Source organism: Gymnogyps californianus, chromosome 3 (assembly GCF_018139145.2).
Source record: "Gymnogyps californianus isolate 813 chromosome 3, ASM1813914v2, whole genome shotgun sequence".
Classification (NCBI taxonomy): domain Eukaryota; kingdom Metazoa; phylum Chordata; class Aves; order Accipitriformes; family Cathartidae; genus Gymnogyps; species Gymnogyps californianus.
In genome coordinates, this window is record NC_059473.1 from 89,907,625 (window position 1) to 89,927,114 (window position 19,490).

Sequence of the window (19,490 nt, forward strand, 5' to 3'; positions counted from 1 at the left end):
CATGTTGCTGAGAATAGGTCCTGATGGATTGTTTTTCTGCAAGGAAGATACCTGCTTACTATAGGACAGGATTTTAATTGAAACTGTCAGCTCTGTTCATGTAGGGGTCTTAAAACTCTATGGATAGAAATGGATTTACTTCCAACCTGGGATGTATTTGAACTTTGTAGCTTTATGTTGCAGTTCTTCTTTCTTTGATACTGAGATTCCATCTTTAGTGTTATTAGTCCATTTTTGCATTCTTTCACAGCAAGAATCTTTCCTGTATTGCTCAATCCAGAGTTGCATACTAGTTTTACTCTGTTGCTACTTTCTTTTATTCTACCCATCACATAGTAGTTTCCTCATTACAGAGGCACCAAACGCATCTCCTTTTTGCTCTGTTTGTCCTGGTGGTGGTATGTGTCTGTAGGCACTCTCTTCTTTTATGCTTATTGCTGTTCTTTTTGTAGTTTTAGTATCTTCAAGGAAACTTCAGAATCCAGACCTGTTGACTAGTTGAATGTCTAGTTCATGTTTATCACTGCTTTGTAATGAATGAGAGCTGATGTTTTTTTGAAAGGTTTTAATGAATGTGGTGAATGGTGTGCATGTATTCAGTTATCCAGTGCTTGAAAAATAATCCAGTATTCAGAGAATATCATGCTTTTTCAATAGCATTTTGTTAGTTTGGGTATAATTTAAACAGATATAATACGAAGTCTGAAGGCAATTGTATTATATCTGCTGTAACTGATATGACAGGAAAAGAAAACAATCTTGCACTGCTATATGCTGATGCACAGCTTGTTTCATTCCACAAGAGGTTGCATTGAATGTGAGATGGAGTGTTTTCCCCTATATGAAGAAGCGGCAACTTCCACAAGGAGTTCTGGATAAAAACTCTCCTATATGTAATGTAAAGTCTTATTCTTAAAGTGTCTTCCTGCATGTTGGTTAAGTGAGCTGAAATCTTCAGCATAGTTTAGCCTTATTTAGTGACTCCATCAATGGACTTACAGAAGTCATAAATCTTACTTTTTTGTTATATTAGTTGCATTTTAATTAGCTGGACCTTTCTGTGGGTTTTCTTCAATTGTTTTGTTTTTTTTTTTTTTAGCAGAACTTGTATCGAGCCTTCAGAATTCTTCATGTGATGTGTCTTGTGAACATGATACAAACAGTGTGTATGAAAGAATTCGACTTCAGAAGCTTACTTTTGTCCACCGAGCTGTTAGTATTGCCACCGATCCTAATGGTTGCAATTTTGCTGTTTTACAGTCAGATCCTAAAACAAGGTATACTTAAAATATCAACAATGGTAATTTTTCTCTTTTTTGTGTGTGATTGCAATTAAATCATTCTGCTTTTCAAAACTGTTTTTTGGCTCATACAGAAGTCACAGTAAATGTGGTTATCCATACTGCTAGAGAATAGCACTTGTTAGTAAACAACTGTGTTGAGGTTACCCAAAGACCTCAGCTTATATATTTGCATAATTAGTATAAATAGTGTTGATGTTTTATCCAAAGTGTTTAAGGCAAGCATTTGTGATATATTTCTTAACACACTCTGAGCTTAAATACTGTAGAAATTCACCCCTTCAGTAATCACCAATAATCAGCTTCTAAATAAAAGTAAAAAGTGGATCTTTATTTGTTTGGAAAAAATGTTTAAAGTAAAATGAATAAGTAGAATACTGAACCATGTTCCTTGCGGTCTCATCATAGTTTCCAATATATCTGATAAATAAGTAAATATTTGCTTTTTTTTTCTTATTGCTTTGGATTGTAATATGAACTAGAACAAACATTTCTGTGTTTTCCTGCTGGAAAAATGAGATAAGATAAGATAGTTCTGATAATACGTATTTACTGGCTACATTATAGAGACAAAATACTATATTTGGTATTCTGAAGCTAGACAGATCTTACATATGTGGTTTAATTGCGTAAATACCATATTAGTAATTCTTCTGGTAAAGAATAGGACAAGAAATGTTGAGTAGTCCAGCAATGTGAGAAAAAACCCAGACAAACCAAATGGAAACAACCTCACCCTCTTCATTAAACATACTATGTAAAATTTTATGGAGCTTGTAAATAGTGGGTTTTTTGATGGATTTCATTTTGTTCTAGTCTCTATGAAATTCCAAGTGTGTCATTATCAAGTTTTGGAGAGGATTTTGGCAAACTGTTAGATGAAACAGATGAAATGGACAGCATCCATGATGTGACTTTTCAGATTGGCACAAGAACTTACCCCGTGCACAAATACATCTTGGCTGTACGCTCTGACTTCTTCAAGAAGCTGTTTGTTTCCAGCGACAACCAGCTAGACACTCCAGACGTCTACCGTAAAGATGAAGATGCTGTTGGATGTGATCTTTATGCAATAGAGAAAGTTCATCCAGATCTGTTTGCATACCTTCTGCAGTTCATATACACTGATACTTGTGATCTTTTGACTCATGGTTATAAACCAAAAATCCTGCATAAAGGAAAATCGGAAGAATATCAAGATACTTTGATTTCTAACCTGAGCAAAATGAGTTTTGATGAAAATGTTAATGGAAAGTCAGCTTTTGAGATTTATAGAAATAATCAAGTGCAAGTTATAAATGAAAAACAGAAGAGCAAATCTAAAAAAGGTAAAGTTGTTGGTGAAGAAGCTAACCTCATAAAAATGTTGCAAAGTGCTGCAAAGAAGTTTGGACTCAGCAACTTAAGTGGAAGGTAGGTGAAAGGGAATGCATTTATATTCTGGCAAACTCTTCACGGAGTGTTTTTATGTAAGCTGATCTAACTTTAGTTGTTATTAAAGTGGAAGGCTAGATGGGGTTGATAAGTTTGCCTTTTTTTGCTTGTTTTATTATTTGTAAGTATAAAAGTTTACAGCACACACCGTGTCATCTCTTTAAAGCAACATCAGTTTGTTCTGATGCTCTTTGCTAAGAGAAAGCATGTGTGACCTTTTTGAATAAAGTCAGAAGCAGACTTTCGTAGCATGATTATGTGCTTAAAGCATCATTTTTCAGTAGGCTTCTGTATGATGGAAATGTGCTGTTGGCCCTTATTGTGTCCTAGAACCTCTTGGACATTTGTATTTAAAACATCTGTCCTGTGTATCTTTTAAGGCATCAGCTCTCTGAGACTTGACATCTGATGCAAATCATCTGATTTTCCAGAATGACTGTCATAAAACATCAATACTTGTTTTGTTAGAGATAGCTGATCTAATTCAGTTTTGGATTGATGAATTTCTATGCTGTGGTCTGTAGTCTACCAGTTTTCCCATAGACAGTGGACATATTTAGTGTAAAACAACACAAAGCAAAGTTAAATTCTTGTTTAACTGATGCATTTTTAATGTTATGTGGTGAAACTAATGGAAACGAGACCAAATGTCTCTAGAACTGTATTACTCGGGGGGGGTGGGGGTGTCCGCATTTGTCTTTTCCTTTCAAAGGAGGGAATGAGCTTTTTCATTGCAGTTTTCTTCACTGTATTTTTCTCAAACACTAAAATTAATCAGCAGAGATGTGAAGCTGCTGCTAAAACTAAGTTCCCAAGTAAAATTTCCATGTTAAAGAACTTTCCCTTTGAAAGTGCGTTGCTTTGTAATCCACCAGCAGCACTCCTGTGTCTTTACCCTCCCATTCACAAGCCTCCTTGATGAATTAGGGTGCTAAAGAAGCCTGTGCTAAAACATGCCTCTTCCAAACCACTGTCTTTGCTCAGATAACTGAATGGTAGCAGTATATATAACTCCTAGATTTTTGACCCTGTGGTGTTGGACTTTGGTCTTAACTGTAGCAGTATAGCTTTCATCTAAGATAATAAATAAGATAGCTAAGATGTGGAAAGAATGTCAGTTACATCTTACATCTGCAGTGAAGACTTTCAAGTAACAACTGGCCCTTTCTAGTTTTCTGTGATGAATGATTTTGATCCTTTTTCATATTCACAATATGAGCCCACTGAAGTGCTGTTACTTTGTGAAACTGTTCTTCTTAATGGTTTGAACTGTATACTAATTGTATTACTTATTACTAATGTTAATGATTTGCAGATTGGATGGAGTCAGGTTAGAAAATGGAAAAATTAATGTTGTCAACAAGAAGAATGGGAACAAACCAAAGTTAAATCAGAAGAAATGGTAAACTTTTTAAATCAAGCTTCCCCTACCCCCACCATCTTCCTCTTATGTCATCTCTTTGTCTGTTAAGTTTAGGCTAAGGTTGATCAGCTGTATTTTAACTTCTGGTTTACACTTGTCTCTTTCACAGTAACTCATGTTTGGAAGTTCTCTGTAGATGCTTATAGACTGATCTATGAATTAGTAATCTGGGATAGATTATGTATGGTATATTTTTGCTTCTTTTTGCTGTACATTAATGTGTTCTGTGGATTAACTGTGTCATAGAATACTAATGCCAGGAGAAATGTTGCGGGTAATCCAGTCAAAAGCAGTCTGACTTTTGCAAATATGTTTGCTGTGACAATAAGACTACATGGATTAGAAATAAGCAAATGTATAATAATTTTTCTAGTTAAGAAAATCTCTGGAGTATCTTTCAATAGAAAAATTCCTTACGCTTTTATCAGTGATGTTTGGGTTTTAATTGCATTGGTGTGATTGGGTTATTTATACACAAAGGCTTGAATAGTCTACTTACGTAGTAAAAACTACATTGCATAAAAGTAGCTTTTTCACAGAATTTGAATTACTTCACTCTTAAAATGCATTGTCAAAGCATATAGTAGCTACTAATATAAAAGAAAGAACTAACTTAACATAGACCATTTAAGATTGACTAAAATTAGCCATAATTGATTTATTTGGTCATAGCAGTTTTGAAACAGTAATTGACCGTGTTTTGAAGGAAATACTTCAGATGGAATTTTGAGAGCTCAACTTTGGACAAAAAATTTCTCTCTTGAAACTATCGTGCCTGTACTTTTAGATTCATTTTATATGATATTATTAAAGTTCAGGTGTGTTTTATTTTAAAGGATAAATCCTAACTTGCTAAAGTAAGCATTTATGTGTAGAATTTACAACTTGTAGCTCTTCTGAATAGTCACAGTTCTGATCCTGTTAAATATCTTCTAGTTCGTACCTCTGCGATGTGACCCTGAAATCTTTAGATGGAAAGGAATTCCCTTGTCATAAGTGTGTACTTTGTGCAAGACTTGGTATGTGTGTGTATTTTTATATATATATAAGTCATATTATCTTATTTTAACTGAAATTTTATTGCATCTTGAACTGAAATGCCTTTCTTTACAGATTATTTTCACAGCATGTTAAGCAGCTCATGGATTGAGGTAAGCTTGCCAATAAACTTGTGTGGTGGTACATTTTGTTGCATCAAATAAGTGACAGCTTTTCAGTTTTTCCTAGAATAACTTCTCCTAAATACTGGGGAAGGGGAAAAGCTGAATTCTTGGATCCTGGTTGCAAGAAAAAAAACCGAACCACATTTTTGGTTACTCTGTATTTGTACTATTGAGATTGTGTGTTAAATGAGAGTAATAAATGTAATAATGTATATCAAAGGAAATTAAAGTATTACTTTTGTTTTAGAGATTTATTTTGAGCTAGTTCATGTATTTATAAAAGCTTCTGGACTGTTCTTATGGGTAACTGCTTTGGATGAATTTTCGTTTTCTTTCTGTAAAAGATCTTACAATTTAAATAGTACGCAGTATGGATTAGCTTTTCATATGTACTGAATGAAAGATACAGCAGAATTAAGAGTCAATGTGTAGAATCTCTAGTTGACTTTTACTGTTAATGAAATAGAGGATATCAAGGACTATTCCACTTTGTCACCAGCTGCTGCTTCAAAAGGTGTAGATCTTTTATTTGTCTTGCTTCCTATTTGCTAGCTGTGTGTCAGTGCCCTGGTTGTTCCTGGACATCGTAATTTCACTGAATGCCTCTGTTTAAGTGTCTGAATACTATTGATAACGGTTGTTGAAAGAGGGGAAAGGTGTAAAGGGAGAAGCATTTTTCAGAGACTGAAAGCTGAAGCAGTGTGCAAGACTTTTCTCAACTTTCATAGCTTTTTGGCAATATGTAAATCTAAAAACTTGGCAAAGTACTGGCAGTTCTTTTCTGCTGCATAACAGAACCTCACCTGTCCTCTAAGTTACTGTGCTGCCTTTTCCTCAGTCATCGCTGAGGAAACATATCCAAAACACTGAGACAAGTGATTGATGTATTTTATTTTTTAAGTGTTGAACATCCATTTGTATCGTTGATTTCTGTATCAGTTGTATGTAGTTTGCGTAAGTTATCTATTATTTCTTAAGTAAATGTAAATCATACTAAATTCATAAGTAAATATTTTGTGAATCAAGTGCTCTAGATGTTGTATAAAAATATTAATGTCTGTAAGAGGTTTTTAAACTTCAGACAGGAAATACGTCAGTACCAGTAGCATGTTCTAAAGTAAAAGAAATCTTTTAGTATAAAGCTTTGCTTCAGTACCACCTGAAATAAACCAAAGTTGTTAAGCAGTGATGTTGCATAAACTTGAATGGTGATGATTACATGGTTTAATGGCTAATGTTTGCTTATACAAAAGCTTTGCCTTAATGGTTAAGATGGTTCTTCAAATGGAGGGTTTGTTGAGGAGGTAGTTTTCTGAGGGATTAACAGTAATGGCTACTTTTGTTTTATTCTTGCATGGGAACTTGTGATTTCACTAGATCTTTTACCTTGAAAGGAAAGCCGTTCAGTACTTGCATAGGGGATTCCTGTAGTTCTACTTTTAGACAATTGTGGGTTAAGTAGTATAATCAAGGAGGATTGTTGAAGTAGATGCTGAAACTGATGAAACACTGAACTGTTTCATGGATATTTATTCAGAAGTTTGGGCAGATTTTAATTGCTCTGCTACAATCAGTTCTTAATTGAAGAACTTGAACAGATTTTGTGCAAATGCTTAAATAATTGTTTAACTTTGAAAACGTGACCCTCAGTCTGAGTCATTTGCTAAATATAATTGCTGTCTTAATTTTGTATTTTATTCCCAGTAGTCAGCTTCTTTTACTCTTTAAATCCTTTTGCCTTTTAGGCTTCCTGTTGTTCGGCTCTGGAAATGCCAATCCATTCTGACATACTACAGATAATTGTAGATTACCTGTATACAGATGAAGCTTTTGCGATAAAAGGTGCCATTAATATATTTTCAACTCAACTGTAGCTTCTGCAATTTTTGTATTTTTAAAATAGAAATTCAATATTTAATATGCTTGCATTGAAGTTTTATGTAGAAAATCCACATTTTTGTGACTCTTGCTTTAGATTTTGAGGTGATAGCTGTACCCCAGGCCTTCTTGTACCTTTTCTTTAGTTTGTTAAACTGCAGTTTTCCTCTTCCCTCCTCTTGCTTCAAAAAAATGACTGTTTGTGATGATCTAAGCTATTCCTTGTGCTGTGAAAATCCCATAAAAATTTGCAAAACCATTACATTTGTCCTTTGGTAAAAGCTTATTGAAGCTGTATATGTTATAGTTGCTTTTGACTTGCCCACAGTGTTTACATGATGCTTTGTTTTCCAGATTCCCAAAATGTGGAATTCATATGTAATGTTCTTGTGGTAGCAGACCAACTTCTTATATCCAGACTCAAAGAAATCTGTGAAGTAGCCATCGTAGAAAAACGTGAGTTCTTCCACTTGTATTATAAAGGGTTAGAGAATAAAAAATGCTTTTTTTAGATGTTAATGTTCATGCCTATTTCAGCACAGAATTATTTGCTTATATTCCTTTGCTCTCATTAGCTTTTGCTGTTTGTTGCATAGCTGTTAACAGTTGCTTCTTTAGTCTGGGTGATGTTCTAGGTTAGCATAATCTTCCATTCCTTATGCATCGTTGTCTTCATCTCATGCTCTTTAATAAAAGAAAAAAAAAAGTAAAAAAGCAAAAAGCAAAAAAAAAAAAACCCTGACCCAAAACCACTATAACAAATAAACCAAACTTTTATAAAACCTTTGTTTCATTGCATTCAAACTTCTTGTCTTTAAAACATGATAAAATGAATTCTATGTTTCTATTTCTTTTCTTGTATTTAGTTCTTCTGTTGTTTGACACCAGTGCTGTTTCGATATGGCTATGAAGATCTGTCTCTTCTAGAAAACACTTAAGTGTTGTTGCTTAGCTTGATACAAGAAGTCAGCATACAATTTTTGCTTGGCATTTCTTAGTGCCTTCCATTTTTCTCTCTCTCTCTCTCACCTGCCCCCTACCCTTTCATCCCCCTTTTTTTCCTTTCTCCCTGCTAAAGGAACATTTGGAGCTTTAAGAACTGTTTTATGCTGTATATGAAACTTGCTATTTTTAACTTTCTTTTTCCCTTTGTTTTGGACTGCTGAGTTTCAATATATTGAAACGGATACGTTTGTAGGTAGGGCCTTTCTGTTTCTGTGAAGCAGTCATTGCTTTCAGGCTGCTACAAAGTTATGTGGAGCTTGCTGTAGTTCATGGCCATTTGAGCATTAGCTTTTTTTCTAGGAATGGAGAAGTATATGATATGTTTCAATAACTAGATCACGCTGTGCAATAAGACTTAAAAACTGCTGCATGATACTGCAGCACGTTATCCAATTTAGTTTGTTGTATTTCTTCTTTGCAGTTACTTTAAAGAATGCTGCCGAGCTGTTGGAGTTCTCAGCAATGTATAATGCCGAACAGTTAAAACTGTCCTGCTTGCAGTTCATAGGACTCAATATGGCAGCTTTGCTTGAAGCAAGGTAAGGAGGAATGCAAATGTATTCATGTACTAGCTGTTAAATTCAAACATCCCAAAAAGGCAAAAGGGTTGGAAGAACTAATAGGAGCAGTTAAATGCTAAAATGCAACTGAATGCTGCTAGTTTAAAGGGAGGCTCATTTTTGCCGAACAAGGAGAGAGAAACTGGTTAAATATCTGTACATACTGTACCAGTTCTATGGTACAAAACCCTATGGTACAGTCTGGCATGAAGAGCCTGAATTAAGGGGAAAGACCTCTCTTGAATTCAGTGGGCTTTGACATTAGGCCTAATCTTGTTCAGGTTTTTTAAATTGTTTTTGAAGATGCATAAAACTGCTGTGTGTTTTTGTTGTTTGGTTGTTTTTGTTGGTTTGGGTTTTTTTTAACATCATAGTTACTATGCAAATTGAATTTATTTTAAGTGGGTTTATTACAGCTGGTGCATTTTCCAAAGAGGCTGGGCCTGCCTTCTGGTAGTCTCTTTGCTTTAACTGCCTGCAGTGAGGGCTGAACAAATTAATTACCCTTGCTTTCCACAATGATTCAGCTAGGGTTCTAAGAAGTTGAAGGCGTGCTCTGGCCTTCCTTCTCTTGATGCTTTCGGACAGGACTTCAAGTTGCTTCCAGAGTACATATCATCTTCTCAGAGCAAGCCTTATGTGCACTCATTGAACTTCTTTTCTAGCAAATACTTAAAAAAAACCCCCAAAACCAACCAAACAAAAAAAACCCATCTCTATTATTGGTCCTCTCTGTCCACTCCTAGCCTTTTGTCATGCTTCCTTTTACCTATAGAAGTTCTTAGAGATCTGAACCAGTTCAGAATGCCAGCGCTTCATTGCTATGTCACAAAACTGCTCTGCTTGTACCACAGATACAGGAATTCGTTCATATTAGCAATTTTCCTCTTCACATCTTTATAAATTATAAACATTTTAACCTTTGATTTTGGACAGAAGAGTAAAAATCTAGTAACATTGTCTTAAGTATTATTCTGAATTCAAATTTGTTTCCTTTTAAGCCTGGAAAGGACATGCAACATTCTTACTACAGTTAAGACTGTATCTGCATTTTAATGAAAATCTGAAAATGTCATTACTGGGTAGCAAGACTTTTAATCTGAGACACCTGAGACAGAATTTAGTTGTGACAGCTTTGTGCAAGGAGAGCCGCTCAAGTGGGCAAGACAGTTCTGTTGAGTAAAGTTTGTTGCAGTAGTAGTATTTTTTGACATAAATGTCAGGGGATGTTGTGGCTGAGTTTTACAGAAGAATTTGCATGGACTTGGAGTATTAGATACATGTCAGGAAGACTTGAAAGTATGCAGAAATAGGTAAAGTAATGACCAGTTCATGGTAACTTACCTATATAGGTCTATGTTGGCTGTGGCCTTAAGTAAAGGTATAGGCTATCTGGAAAGGTTGTGGGTTTAATCCTGCCTTACAACAAGGGCATTGACTAGTTTATATTTTGTGTTCGTTTTCTTCCTTCTGACTCTGTGACCACCATGAATAGGTAATAATGCCTGTAGGTGAGATTCATCTAAAATGTTCATTTGAATTTTTCATTAATGTGATTTTTTTTTTTTTTTTAGTTTTTTTTTTTTAAGCTGGTAAGATAAATTTGTTGGGGTTTTTTTTTTTTTTTAGGACTTTGGATGTCTTAAGTGATGAAGTTGTAAAGGATCTTTCTGTTTATTACAGGAAAATGGTAAGTTGTACAACTCGAGTGTAAGCTGATTAGGTTTAAAATGAGAACAGATGAGTAATAAATACATACCTGCAGGGTCTGTAGATGACAGGCTGAATGTGGAACATCTGACTCAAAAGCTAAGGTTAGCTGCTGCTGTTATCACTCTCATGGAGCTCATGTTTCATTATTCACTAGCCACTGCTGCAACTGTATTGTATCCTTTAAATTAGTTAATTATACACATTAAATGTATTAAAGTTCTGTAATTAACAATTGTTGCATGAAAAAAACATAAGCAAAACCTATGGAAAAGAGCATCTGTTACTTAGAAGAAAGGAGAAGAAAGCAAATTAGACTTCTCCAGTGTAAAGTTCAGGGTGATCATATAGATCTTAAAAGCAGTAAGAAAAATAATGTGGAAGTTGAACTTTAATGCAAAGGGGAAAACCAAGGCACATTATAATCCAGTATTCTTTAACTGTACAGTAGTAAAAGATGAATGTTTGCAAAACCTTGAAGCATTTTTTTGTCAGGAGTTACAGGCAGCTGAAATATGCATTCTAAGTCTGTCACTTAAAATAATTCTCGTTCTGTTTTGCTTAAATATGTAACTTAAATTTATAAGCTGGTTAAATAGTTAATTAGTTGATCTGTAAAAGTGTTTTAAATGACAGTTGGTTTTGGTCCTTTTACAAGAGATCATATATTTGCTAGCATACAACTTAAGAGAAACTTAGTGTAATGGCTTTTACAACTACAGATTCCAGCTATGGTCAGGAGAGTAATTACTCCATATCCAGATGGACCTGACATAAGTTCTTTTGAGCCTGAAGATGGAGATAACTTTGTCTTTTTAAGGGAAGAAATGAATACAGAACAAAATTCTCAGTAAGTATCTATTTTTCATCAACATTTTTAACTACATGAGCTGTATATGGTATTTATTCCCCTTTGGATGGTGCCTGACTCCCTTTGAGTTCAGAACTGAAATATTAAGAAATAGGAGAAAAGGAGATTTCAAAGACTGTTCTCAGTTTCGTTAAGTATTTTAAAACGTCACAGAACTGCAGCAGAGCATTTTTTTCAATTTATAAGTAGCATGTGAGTAAAGGTAGCAAAACAAGCATTCACAGTAATGTTTGGGAGTTGTTCATGTGATGAGAGTATCTGTGTATGTATGAGACCAACTGTGGAGTGCATTGAACTTCACTAATTTAGGAGAAATCAAGAGAGAAGAAAGCGGAGACTTGGATGCAGTTTGCTTTATGTCACTTGCTGCGATGTGTAGCAGGTTTAATCTGACCTAGGTGGCAGTGCCAGCCTATGCAGCTGCTCTGTCTTCTGCTGTCTCGGCAGAAGTCTCTGTGCAGTGTACTAGACCAGAGACTAGATCTAGATTGGAAAGAATTTTTTCTCTTCCTCCTGGATTCCTCCCCCCCCCGAGTCGTTTACTAAATCGTTGTGCCAGTACATAAGCAGAGTAGGAACAAGCAGCTAGTGACAGCTGGTGGGACCAGGTATTATTGCTTGAAGTATAACTGCTACTGCTGACGGAAAAACTTGACATTGACACTGATAGTCCTGAGGCTCAGTTTCTTTGGCTTTAATCTATCTTGGGTTTTTTGTTTGTTTGTTTGTTTTTAATAGGGAAGCCCTTTTCAAAAGAGCAAAAACTAAGGCAAAAAAGAAGCCACGAAAACGGTCCGACAGCTCTGGAGGATATAATCTATCAGATATTATTCAGAGTCCAGCCTCTACAGGTCAGTGGGAAAGAGGTTCCTTTCAGGTATAAAAACAGAACATAAAGTTTAATATGCAATGCAATGTGATTTCTGTACTTCAATAAGGAAATCTTGCAAAGATTATTTCTTTTCAAGTGAACACCATGGTTGAATTTGCATAGTGAATTCTTAAGATTAAGTTTTGTTTGAAGGAATGTTTGTCATGTTAAGCTTGTGCCCAAAGTTCAGATTCTGTAAAAGCATGTATTTTATCAAATAAAGTTAATGGACGCTTTCCCATGTGGTTTTACTAAGTGGAACATTTCTGCTGATGTGGTTTATTTTGGTTTGGGTTTTTTGTTGTTTTTTTTTTTTTCTGGAATATAAAAAATAAATTAGTTACTGCTTATTGAAAAGATGGTAGAAGCCTTCATTTTCAACAGAAAAGTGTCAGTGTTACTTGCTAAAACTGTATATTGTGAGACAGAGAAAGAAAACTGGGAGTAATCTTATTTTGAAAAAATATTTAAGATAGCCTTAAATTTGCTTATACTTATTACAGTCTAGTATACTGGACTAGGTAAAACTCTGGTTATTTTGTATTCATCTTATGGAGTGAATAACTTTTGTTTTTTTGAAGCATCGTTTAGTCTGGCTCTCATGATTTAATAGTTCTACTCTCTTTTCTTATTTCTTAGGCTCACTAAAACTGGATAAAACTAACTCTGTAGAATCACTTCCAGAACTCTTAACATCTGACTCTGAAGGTAGTTATGCAGGAGTGGGTAGCCCCAGAGACTTGCAGTCCCCCGACTTCACAAAAGTATTTCATCCAGAGAGGACTGAGGTTGGATTTCTTTGTTCCTAGCAATTTATTTGTTTGTGTTTATCTAGTCTATCAAAAGCAGAGTTTGTATTTTGGAGTGTTTCTGAGAAGCTGCTGTCCTTAAAATGGAGTAGACAACTTTTAAGTAGTTACTGTTTGTCTGATAAAGCAAATAAAAATGAGTATTCCTTGTTAAATCTTCTAAGGGTAATTTATTCACGTGGTACCATAATGAGAATTTTTATATGCTGTAGTGTTCAGAAGATTTCAAACCAAAAGAGCAATTATGTAAGGTCTTTATCTACTTCATTTAAAATGCAAAGCAGATCTGAAGTACAAAGCCAAAAAAACAAAACCAGAAGCCAAAGAACTCCAGGAAAATCCTGCTGTTCTTTGACTACTGTAGTTGGACAGAAGTGTGGTCCAGGAGAACTGAGCCATAACTGACAAAGAAAAATAAGTTTGAGAGAATTGTGCCTGTGTTAAGTGTTAAAACTTCAGAAGTGAACATCTGTGAGTGAATTTTCCACTACCAAGATGCATATTTGGAATTAAATGATTCATGGTGAAGTGTGAAGCGAAAAAAAAAAGGTACAAATAGCAGACTGATCAGGGGTTCACTACGTTATTACTATTTTTGAGGTATCCTTTAAAATCTTTTCACTTACACATATCATTCATGTTGTTTGTAGCATCATTTTTTTTTTCTAAATGAAAAAATGTGAGAATATTTATTCAACATTTTTCTGTCTTTTTTTAGATGAAGGACAAAACATGCAGTCAGAGTATGAAACCCTCTCAACCTAACAAGGAGATGAAGTCATACAAGGGGTCATCAGCATTGACACAGTCTGTTCCACAGTCCATTCCCAGTGCCAAAAACAGCTCTGCAAGCTCTCCCAATTGGGTAGCAACCAGTTTCAGGTGCAGTAATAGTTGTGGTGCCTACCTAACTTACAATCACTGTTCTACACTTGGTAGTGAATGCTAATAATCTATTCAGACTAAAAAGCTATCTGCTCTTCAAAATGATCATATGTTACTTGACACGTGAATTAAAGATTTTGGTAGTTTAATAAAACGGGTACATTTTTAAATTATTCTTTGAGAAAAGCAATTGCTAGATATTTTTTTTTTTTTTAAGTGCTACCAGTCTGGACTTCTAATATCTTTTTTAGAAGGCTTGCTTGGTTAACACTTTGTAAAATACTTGGCAGTTTTTTGTAGAATCGGACCATGCTTGAAGCCATTAGAAGCACCACTGTACTTTGACATTTTTAAGGCATGCCTTTGGACTTAAACAGTCTGTGAAAATCAACACCACAGGTTCAACTGATACAGTAATAAAAAATTGATTATTAATTCTTATCTGTAGCAGTTTCTGCATATGAAAAAGGAGCAGTACTGTGATAGACTGAAGTTCTGTCTTACCTGGTGTCCTGTCTCTGACAGTTGTCAGTAAAGGTTGAATAGAGAAGAGTTTAAGGATTTAGGGGATCATATAGTGATAATTTCCCACAGTTTTCCCAGGCTCTGTTGGTTTGTGGCTGATGGGCTTTGTTAATACAGGCGATACAGCTGTAGAAATTAAAAGTTGCAGCACTGAAGTATATTGTTTGGTGAGCAGGGTCCATTAGGAATCTGTGTTTTGTCTCGCTATGTATTTGTGCAAGCTTAGTCTATGCAGAGAGGGTAACACATTCCACAACCAACTCTTTGGTCTTCAGACTGGTTGGAAGAAGCTCCACCTTCATCTGCTGTCTTAGAGTTCTTTTCAAACATTTTTTAGAGGATTGAATGGAAGGGGAACAAATAGGACTTTGCTGTAATTTCACTGTGCCTTTATGGGTTTCCCTTGTACTCTTTCTTCACTTTCTAGTATTGCTGGTATGATGTCAAGAAAAAGCAGGCACCACTGTTGTGTCGAATGTTTAAAGGATTAATACTGTAGTGTATTTGGTTGAACTACTGTGGAGGAGCAGTGATGACAGGGTTTGGTGTGACCTCCCACTGGTTAATTCACTAGTCTATGGCAGTTGGGTTTATGTAGGGAGAGACAGAGGGAGTGCTGCTTATATTTTATTTCAAAGCCTGTCCTTGAATCTAGTTGTAACACAGCTTAGTTTACAAATGCCTTTAAGTACACAGGTTTTAATTTTTGGTTTTTATGTAAAGCTTGGAAATGTCTGGATTTAATTCATGTTCATTTCTGTGGAAGTTTAAAATTAGGTCATTTATGAAAATGAAACTGATTCCTAAAATTTGAGAGTGTTACTGGTGTTCGTACAGAGCTCTAACTTTGCAAAGAGTATTCTGCCATGTGAAATAATTTAAAACCTGTTCTTCAAAGACAGATCTAATGCAGTCTTCATCAAAGAGCTGTGAGCAATGCCTCTCTAATACTTAGCATGAGCAGTTGACTACTAAATAAGTATCCTGGATTTAGGTATCTAATTTTTTTTAAAGTAATCATAGTTCACATCTTTTTGTTTCATAGTATAATGAGTCTTGAAAGTATTTTTATAGTGTGCTCTTAAATATGTGTATATTTATAAAAGTTTTGTCAGAAACATTCTATTTGAGGTTTGCCATAATTGAGGAAACAGACATAAATTATACATCCGGTTACCAATCTTATGTATGGTTCAGAGGGTTTCAGTGAAGGCTGGAACTGTGGAATGTAAGTAAAAATGAGTGCCTTGTAAGGTAACTTTTTATTTTTCATTTAGCCCTGCCAGCCCTCCTGCTATGGATCTAAGAACCATCATGGAAATTGAAGAAAGCATGCAGAAATGTGGAACCATGCCAAAGGCAAATTCAGGGTTGGTAAAAAACCAAAATCTATAAAAGAAAAGTGTGATAGACCAGGCTATTATGAATTTACTTAGTGGTTCAGGCTGTTCAGAGTTTAAAAAAAGCAGGAGAAAAGTTGTCCTATTTGTTTTTAACGGCTTTGTTTACTTCAGTTTGTTATGGTGTTTTTCTGTGAGCATACAAAATTTATCCCTTTATTTTACTGTAGTCTTGTTTGGTCAACTACTGCAGAAGCATGTCTTAGCTGTTGAAATGTGGAAGAAGGAACTAGTAAACTAGTATCTTAAATCAGTGGCCTGCTCTGCTGAGCTTTCCTATTTCCAACCAAAAAGAATTAATTCTTGTCCCTAGAACTCTGGAAGTTACTTGTGGACCAGTACTGTAACTGATCCTGAAGTCTGTTTCTTGTCTCACATTCTTTGACCTCCGCCAGCACTCGTGTGTTGATGTTGACAATTCTTCCTCAGACAGAAGCAAGGGTGGTTCTTGCTGGGAGAAGCATCCCAAAGACACAGGGAGATAAATGTACTTTTTCAGGAGGCAGTGGATTAAACCTAGTGTTTCTTAACTGGCGACATACGGAAGAGAACTGGAGATGACTTTCATGACCTTTGAAGTGTGCATTCTTGTAAAGGAGAGCTAGGACAGTAGTCCTGGAGCCTAGTAAAGGGTTGCTGGATTCAGAAGCTGTGAACAAAACAGCCAAGACTGAAGAATGCAAATAACTTGGAAAACAAATTATTACAAATAGAAAAAATGGCTATATGCTGTTGTATACATTTTTTATGCATGAATATTTTTGGTTTAAGGGAGCTAAGCTTCTGACAGTCTCTAGAAAGTCACAAAATTAGAAAATAGTCTTCATCTGGTGGTAGTCCGTCTCTTTTGGGGACTTGATTCCTACTCTGCATGTTTTCATTGGTAGACATCTACGTGAAGAATAGTTCATGATGCTTTTCTTTCTGTCACTCTTGATATTCATTGATCCTCCTTTTGCTCCCCAGCCATCCAACCACCACCACCCCCCCCCCCCCCCCCTTTTTGGCACTCTAGACAAAGTATTTTGTTCTAGGAAAGAGGTATTTCTCAGTTTAATTTGCAAGAATAAAGGCAAGTCATCTCAAAGGACACTGATCTTACATCTTCTCTCTTTGCAATATCAATTCACAGCAGAATGGCGTCTCATGGAATCAAGCTTTCTCAGAAGCAAAGGAAGATGATAGCCCTGGCAGCAAAAGATAATGGATCAGTAATTAGCAGCACAGAGCCTACTACACTAATAACCACACCACCCCCACCTACGAAAGTTGCAAAACTAGGGAATGCATGGTATGTTATAAATCAAATATCACTTCTTTTTCTTTGGAGGGTTTTTACATTGAATAGTCTCTTAGAAGCAGTTTCTTAAATAAAAATGGCCTAGGTTCTGTTCATTAAAAAGACTAGCATTGAACTATTTGTATCTACATTTGGTAGCAATCCAGAAATTCAAAGGGGGCAGGGAAATGCAGTGGTTGCAGTTTAACAGTTCTTTGAAATTTTGCTGTAGTGCGTCAGAAGACTGCATCCCATCTGGTTCTTCCCTGTGTGTGATGTGGTATTTGCAGATGGTATCAAAGTGAAGCATAGAAAAAGAAGGTTGAGCACAAGCTCTGAAACTTAGTCAGGAAGAGGTTATTGAAAACCATTATGAATGCTGTTTTTTCTCTGTCAAAAACATAAAGAAAAATGTTAGCCCTTCCTGGGGGAAAGGGCTAGAATGACTTTGGAGTAGAGCGAAATTGACCGAAATTATGGATAACAAAGTTATCTAGGTGTCTAGGAGCTGGAGGGAGTGACGGATACTGCTAAGAATTCTTATCGTGGAAGGATGCATAATGGGTTTAAAATGACTTTTAATGATTACACACAATTTAAATGTTCACGTTAATATCACTGTATTGAATGGAAAAATGGTTTATCATCTGTTCAATGAACTAGGTTTACAACAATGAATGTAATGAGGTGCTAGCCTGATTCATGCTTTGTTGTTCACATTTAGAGTTAGTATGAGATGAAAGCATAAGGGCATAACTGTAAAAGTTGCAAGCTATGTAAATTTTATGTGTTTAATTACTACAGAATAAATACTTACGTGCATGCTCTTAACTTGAGGTAAATGTTGGACAGTTCTCACCCTTTTCCCTGTTCAAGAACATCTAGACTTTTATTGCAGCTTGCTTCTGTACTGGTACCCTAGAAGAATTGTGAGTCCGTCTCCTCTCTCTAGAGCTTACCTGTTTGTGCCTCTGGGAACAAAGCTTGCTGCATACCCACTACAATCACTCTATTTTAAATGAAGTCTTTTTTAGACAATTTAGCTGTTTTAAATGCTGTTGTAGTAGTTTTCTTTTTGTGTTGGATAGATTTCAAAGTAAAATAGGAGTCTGTCTTTTAAAGGATAGGTTTATTTTCCACAATTAGAGCCATCTCCCTCTTGTGTCTTTTGACTCCCTTTGCTTTGATCCTTTATATGAATTTGTTGCTCCTTTCAGAAATAAGAGTAGTAAGCATCTGCTGGAATCTTTGCCTTTCTGCTGTGCTCCTGTAAGTTCAAAACAGACATGTAGCCTGTTAGCTATTTAATGAGTGTATGGAGAGAAAAAAAATCACATCACTAGCTGGCTGAGGAAAAGGTAGGCTGCTTCCTGGCAGTAGTTGCTTCCTGAGAGGCATTCTATGTCAAAGGGTTTAAGGTAATATCTGGAACTGCTTGCTTCTCTGCTCCGTTTCATGTATCTGTTACCTCAGCTTTCTTTTTTGGATGGATGCTATTATGATCAGCACCTTGAGTTTGAAGTGCCTTTAGATTTATTTGAGATTCCACGTAGGTCTGTTGGTATGCTATTATCTTAGTTTAAGACCATAGTAATAACAGTAATATCCCAGAACATAACAATGATAAAACAGAGCTGGTGTTCAAAATATTTATCAGTAATGTATGGGAAAAAGTGCGGGAGTATGTTGTAATCATCCCAAAATCATGCATTATAAATCAGATAATAATTGATTCTAAAATGGTATTCTACTTCCAGTTATGACACCAGAACAAGCTTTGCTTCTCTAGTGGACACCATGCAGTACATTCAGCCTTATGGTTAAAGGGCTTTAGTATTTTACAGGGCCTGTCCAAGGATCACGTCAGTCTGATCTGAAATGGGCAGTTGTTTGGTGAATTCAAGGTAGTGTGGCATGACATGTCCTTCAGGTAGTGATTCTGACAGTGATGGCTGGGATTCCTCCAAGAGTCAGTGAAACCAGGGACAAGAAATCTTCTCTGTAGGCATCTGTATATCATGGGTTGACTGTAAAAAAAAAAAAAAAAAAAAAAAAAAAAAAAAAAAAAAAAAAGGTAGTTATATGCCATGTATTTCTAGTGTCCACCTTACAAGCTATAGACGTATGTTACTACAGTAGTTACAAAAATGAACTGCCTAAGATGACCTGGTTTTAAAAATATCCAGCACACAATATTTCAAGTGAATCTAAGAAAAGGTTGAATTCTTTTGTTTTGATTTATACAAGCAGGACTTAAATATCTGTCTTCTCAATTTGTTTTCAACCATGTACACCTAATACCAAAATTTAGGGTCTCATGTACTCCCCCAGCTCCCAAAAGTTATTCTGATATAACAATGGGCAAAGCCCCCGATT

General features: G+C 35.6%; 1 protein-coding gene across 3 annotated transcripts in view; it reads left to right on the top strand.

Moving 5' to 3' along the window:
- Positions 1-19,490, top strand: part of IBTK (inhibitor of Bruton tyrosine kinase) — a 59,410-nt gene that overhangs the window by 24,014 nt on the left and 15,906 nt on the right. The window contains exons 11-25 of one of the 3 annotated variants that reach the window (XM_050893589.1): positions 1,100-1,277; positions 2,118-2,714; positions 4,051-4,137; positions 5,095-5,177; positions 5,272-5,309; positions 7,067-7,163; positions 7,554-7,655; positions 8,626-8,743; positions 10,394-10,454; positions 11,197-11,324; positions 12,084-12,196; positions 12,856-13,004; positions 13,744-13,907; positions 15,713-15,805; positions 16,968-17,126. In XM_050893589.1, the coding sequence (XP_050749546.1) occupies positions 1,100-1,277; positions 2,118-2,714; positions 4,051-4,137; positions 5,095-5,177; positions 5,272-5,309; positions 7,067-7,163; positions 7,554-7,655; positions 8,626-8,743; positions 10,394-10,454; positions 11,197-11,324; positions 12,084-12,196; positions 12,856-13,004; positions 13,744-13,907; positions 15,713-15,805; positions 16,968-17,126 (2,167 nt within the window). The remainder of the gene's footprint in view (positions 1-1,099; positions 1,278-2,117; positions 2,715-4,050; positions 4,138-5,094; positions 5,178-5,271; positions 5,310-7,066; positions 7,164-7,553; positions 7,656-8,625; positions 8,744-10,393; positions 10,455-11,196; positions 11,325-12,083; positions 12,197-12,855; positions 13,005-13,743; positions 13,908-15,712; positions 15,806-16,967; positions 17,127-19,490) is intronic. The other 2 variants (XM_050893591.1, XM_050893590.1) reach the window with 2 other exon arrangements.